Below are 6,000 nucleotides of genomic sequence, written 5' to 3'. Positions count from 1 at the left end.
GTGGCTATTGAGCACTTGAAATGGAGTCCTGATTAGGATGTGCTGTAAGTGTAATATATGCAACAGATTTCAAAAACAATATTAAAAAACAAAAATCTCATTAATAACATATATTAATTACATGTTGAAATGGGTTCTAGGTACCTTCACCATAAGCATCTTTGCCATTGACATCTCTGCCACAAGCACTTCTGCAACAAACATTTTCGTCGAATAACTAATTGGCTGTAAGGCAAATTCCCTGTGAAAGATAAAATAACTGGTTGACAGTTTTTGGTTTGACAGTTCGGTTTCAACTGGTTGAAATATGTTAGCATTTCTTCCAGTTGGCGACATTATTGATGGCTTTATCGAGCTGGCATATGAGAGTGATTTGCCCCAAAAGTTGGTTTCTTATTTTGAAACACATTGCAGTGGAGGAGAAAGAGGCCAAAGTCCTGGAAGGTGCAGAGGTGAACCCACACTTCCCACACAACTTTGGAACATCTATCAATGGACACGTGACAATATGCCAAGAACAAACAACAACCGTGTAGAAGCTTTCAAAACACAACACAAAGCTCAGTTACAAAGATGTCTCTAAGTATTTGGAAACTTACATCGCTCTTTACGAAGGAAGAAATTTTAGCAAAAAAGAAAAAGTACAATGCACAATGAGGAGACAAATCAATGAGCGAAAAAAAAAAAAAGTATAAAATGCTATGAATGAAAGACTTGGAAGACAAGTGCTTAGATACAACCCACAAAATAAAATCAGTTATGTGCACAGTATTGCCATTAATCAACACACACTTTAAATGTACTCAAATATTTTATATTTCACAATAAGTCTTGAATTTTGTTATTCGTTTCATTATGTCCTTTTAATTATCCCTCTTTGATTTTCCATTATTTTATCTTTTATGGCAAAATTGCTTTACAGCCAATTATTTGCAGTGAAATGTTTGTGGCAAAAATGTCTATGGCAAAGATGCTTAAAGCAAAAGTACCTAGAACCGGCAGCAAAACTTGCAGATGTGGTTCCTGGCACATTTTGTTGTGTAAATACCATGACAGCAAAAAAGGCATGCCACTCTGCACTAATGCAACTCTTTCACTAAATTAAACCCTGGGACAGTACGATATGGCACGGCTTTAAAACTCAGTGAGCATTTGTGGTGCAACTGGTTAGCATGCTTGGCTAAATGGAAAGGTTGATGGTTCAAGCCTACCACAGGATGGTCTTATCCCTAGCCAATAATTTCTTAGTGATGAAAATATTCTGGAATTAGATGTTGGTGACAGTTGCACAACATTGTGAACGTACTAAATTTCACTAAATTGTATATGTCATAATGGTGAATTTTAGGTTATATGCGTTTTACTGCAATAAAAACGAAACCCCAATAGATGTGTTGGAGGATGCACTTTCCTGATCTTGTGTTGTAACTGTATTTTTCTTCCTGACATGTGTACACCTACCAGATAATACACCCTGATATTTGAATGCCCATGTATATGTACAGCAGCTTTTAAAATAATCTCTGGTCTGGGTGTCCCACTCTAGCATTTTGGCATCACCCAGGAATATGTGACTTACCCACATCCCTTTTTTGTCTTAGATTAACTGCACATCCCATAAATTCCTTTGTAGGACTCTTTCGCCCTAGCACATACTTGCCTAGACTAGAAAATTGTCCCATGCAAAGGGCAGGCTGGGCACGGGATATGTGTCTGTCTTCTCCAAAGGCATTGGATGGCTTTCTTAATAAATGGGAAACAGGAGAGAGAAAGGGTCTGTAAGGCCACAACTGAATCAGTTCCCAAGTTTCTTCTTTTAGCCAGGGCAACTTCCCAGCACGGGACTCAGGATTCTCAGTTCTTCTGGATAAAGTCAATACTGTTCTTTTATAAAGCAACTATCATGAAAGGAGGCAGGTCTTCAAGAGCTACACAAGCACAGAGTACAAAAGAGAAAGTGGGGGGGGGGGGAGTTTGGAGAGACTCACAAAAGAGACAATGTCTGCCAGGAAGTTCTTGAGGCAGTGGGTGGTAAATACCTCCCATGGAAAGGCTTCAGCAAAAGCCAAGGAAGCTTCATGCTGGTCAAGACTGGCCTTGTACACCACTGTGGAGGAAAGTGCTCCCTGGGCAAGTTTTCTTCTCACTCCAGCCAGCAGATTTCAGCTGTTCCTGCTATACCATGTCTTTCCAGAAATACGAAGGCTTGTGAAAGATAAATATGCCTATTATGACCACTATGACCAGGATCAGGGAGAAGAGGACCATGAGGATGACATATGTGGAGTGGGAGAGAGGTGTGGACAATGGCTCTTCAGATGGGATCATGTTGGTCAGGTTCAGCATGTAGCCCAAAGTCCACCCGACGCTGGTGCTCCGGACCTGCAAACAGTGGGGAAAGTCTGTTGTTTCTGCTCCGAGGATTAAATGAGCTTTCATGCAACCCGATCCATAACACTGAGCAACCAGGAAGTGAGAGCACCACGTTCAATTCTCTAAATGGATTACTTTTATATTCTGAATTGGGAATATGGCTGTGGGGAAAATGGAGCAGAAGCAAGTGATTAAGAAGGAGAGTGTGGGGCCTCACTCCTAAATTCCCCAAATTCAGAAGAGTGTGGGGCCTCACTCCTAAATTCCCCAAATTCAGAAGAGTGTGGGGCCTCACTACTAAATTCCCCAAATTCAGAAGAGTGTGGGGCCTCACTACTAAATTCCCCAAATTCAGAAGAGTGTGGGGCCTCACTACTAAATTCCCCAAATTCAGAAGAGTGTGGGGCCTCACTACTAAATTCCCCAAATTCAGAAGAGTGTGGGGTCTCATTACTAAATTCCCAAAATTCAGAGAGGAATTTGGGGAATGACGGCTCAGTTCTCCTGACTAGAAGAACTTAATTCAAATTAGGCCTTTGGAAATTTGCATTCTTCTTTTGCTGTTTGTGTGAATGTGGGTGGCTGGGGTGGGGAAGGGGGGGTGGATGACAGGAAGCGGGCAAAGAGTGAGAGAATAATGACTGTCCCTGGCCTTGTGCATCAATGTCAGGCCCAGGAATCTCCTCCATATGAAACCAGGACTTCTTTTATGATTCAACTAGGGAAAAATTGGGGAATAATCCCAGCAAATCAGTCTTACTTGACATAAGATGAAAGACCACATATGCATGAGAAAGGATTATTCTTAAATGAAAAAACATTCTCCAACCTTGCCATCTTCCTAGGAATATTTTCAAGTCACCTCAAAATGTATTGAAATACAGGTAGTCTATGAATAACAAAGAACTGTGGAAATGTTTCTATTATGTGAGCTGTATGTCATCATGGTAGGAAAATCATGAAGTATAGATAATCCTAAAAAAGAAAATAAAAACCACCTCTACTTCATCACTCAGAACTTGCTGCTATTATCATTTTGTGACATATCCTACCAGTCCTCTCTGTGCATGTTTTTCACATAAAAAATGGAATTAAATTGTATGTAGAATTATTCACTTAACAATTCCTTGTAAACATCATCCCATGTCTCTTAAGGGATTTCTGCAACATCATCACTGACATGAACTGCCTTATATGTTCATTTTTACTCACTTTGTTCAATTATTTATAAATCCTAGAAATGGAGCAATTGGACAAAATGATGTACATGTTTTAAGGCTCCTAGCACATGTTGCCAAAACAGTCTTCCCAAAGGCTATGCCAGTTTACATTCCAACCAATACCATGTGGAATGCTCCTCTCCCCTAAACCTTTACCAGTACTGGGAATTAATAATTTGTAAAAAGGCCCGTGTCCCTTTATGGGGAATGGAACCGTATCTGACTGCCTGTGTCAAGGAAGCCTCCAAAGTTAGAGGAGTTATCACTTAAGGTTTAGAAACAATGGATCATAGATTGGAGTTCAAAGAATATAAATCACTAGGTAAATTTGACATAGACATATCTCTCAAAGAGACAAACTGTGATGGAATGGAAGGAAGACTGGGATGTTAAAACAAGGAAAAGATTTTAATTAGCAAAGTCAATATTGACAAGAGTGTGATGAAACTAGTATCTTTAAGGCTACTACAGCTCTCTGCTGCCTCAATGCTTTGTTTTACTTGAAGTCACCATATTTAATAAAGGGATAAATTGTTTTTGCCATTAGTGGGTATGGGTTTAAAAGGTAGAGAAACACTGTTTTTGATATTTTTCATCAAGCATGAGTGTGCCCATGAGTCTTGCTGCCGATGTAAATGTTGCGCTATGCCTGGATACCTTCAGGTAATGCTATGGTAATGCAAAGCTATGGGCTTGCTTCTTTAAGGCTCATGCTAAGCCTGGCTTCTAAGCAAAGGCCCCCATTCACAGCCACTCATCTCATTCTTCACAGCGAGCTTTCAGATTGGTCAGTCTTGAAGCTACAACCAACAAGGCCTTCACTCCTTATGACAAACCATGATCATCCCTTCTGGATTCACGAAGGGGCCTTTGAGATGCATGTTGAAGTCAGCACGCAGAATCACTGTGGCTGTTGAAATACTGTTATATTACTTTACTATCTCATGTTTTGTTTTATAAGGGGTTAGTCACTGTTATGTGAGCAGAAAGGTGAGGCTGAGAATGCAAGTAGCCCTCCTTAGATAGGATACCCACAATTGGCTGGTCAACATTATCAGGAGAGCTGGACACAAAATGCCATCTTGGGTTAGAGGTGAAGTGGTAGGACAGGACATCAGGCCAAAATTAAATCAGGTTGACTCCTACCTCTTTTAAGCCCAAAGCTGCTTCAGTCACTACAACCCAACCTCCCCCCAACCTAACAAACCTTGCCCATGAAGTGAATATTCTTCCAGGACTCAGCTGTAAAATGATAGCCATTCAGAAGAAGAGCGAGGATGTAGGTGCCAGAAAAGCAGTATTCACTCAGGTACTTCTCCTTCACTTCACCAAAATACATCTGCAGCTGGAAGTGAAGTGAAGAAAACATCATACTTGTACAACAACAGGCACTTCTCCATAGCCCTCAAGTTCGCGATTAGAGCTGATCAAGAGAGGAAAAAGCCCCAGCTCACATGGGCCTGAGAGTTGGCCCCTGCAGAGAGCTTTGGGAGTGGTGCTGCACTCCTTCAGTGGGTGCAGGGGTTCACAGTTTAGGGTCTGTTAAGTAATCTTTTCCTCCACAGGGTTCTATGAGACATTGATAAGTGTTCTAGGAAAAAAGTAGTTTCTGTGGTCTGATAGGTTCAACAACACTGAATTTTACTACAGTTTGCCATCCCTTGTGAAACTTGAGTTTCACAATCACATTAGCATATTAAAAACTGTGAAAAATCTTGCATGAAAGAAATCTATTAATCTTTGTTTAACCAGAGTTTTCTGTATGCTCTTGACCAAAGTCTTTGGTTTAGAGCCTCTATAAGCATCTTGAGGAAACAGTTTCATAAAAAGCCTTGCCACTCAGTTAGGTCTCTGGACTAGCATCAGCAGCATCCCCTGAGAACTTGTTAATCCTCACCCCTGATCTGCCAGTGCAGAATGTGCTTTTTAATATGATCCCTGTATGATCACATACATAGTAACATTTGACAAACACTGCTCTGGAACCCAGTTTAGGAAGCATTTTGCTCAAGAACCTGAGACGCTCGTCTTTCTCCACAGATCACCACTAGCTGCAAAAAGCCTCCCCTAAATGTTTTGTAAAGTACTGAGGCATATTTGAGCTGCTCTTTCCAAAAGCCCTGAATACCCTTCCTTCATGTTCTAACTCAGACAAAATACTTAGAGAAAATTTCAGATGTCCAGGCTCTTGCACAACCTTCCTTCCTCTGTTGTCAGTGCCCACGAGAACAGCCTTCATTTTTAATTAATTGCATATCTTCAGAATGAAAGCACTGGTCACTTTTGCGATCACTTTTGCAATCTCTCTTAAAATCACTCATTTTAAGTCACTTTTGTCAATTTAAAACAGCTGCTGTTTTGAGCCACTCCTAGGTGATCTGTTCTTTTAAATCAGAGTAGACTCCAT

The 6,000-nt window shown here is 40.6% G+C and overlaps 1 protein-coding gene across 1 annotated transcript in view; it reads right to left on the bottom strand.

Moving 5' to 3' along the window:
• Positions 1-2,175: 2,175 nt before the first annotated feature.
• The window catches only part of ENTPD1 (ectonucleoside triphosphate diphosphohydrolase 1), a gene marked incomplete at both ends in the record, with an annotated part of 65,387 nt that continues 61,562 nt past the window's right edge, over positions 2,176-6,000 (bottom strand). The window contains 2 exons of the mRNA XM_079719437.1: positions 2,176-2,382; positions 4,801-4,938. Of these exons, the coding sequence (XP_079575563.1) occupies positions 2,176-2,382; positions 4,801-4,938 (345 nt within the window). The remainder of the gene's footprint in view (positions 2,383-4,800; positions 4,939-6,000) is intronic.

The sequence above is a fragment of the Hyperoodon ampullatus genome (genome assembly GCF_949752795.1).
Source record: "Hyperoodon ampullatus genome assembly, chromosome: 1".
Classification (NCBI taxonomy): Eukaryota; Metazoa; Chordata; class Mammalia; order Artiodactyla; family Ziphiidae; genus Hyperoodon; species Hyperoodon ampullatus.
The sequence above is the reverse complement of the archived record's forward strand: the minus strand, read 5'-3'. Positions and strand labels throughout refer to the sequence as shown.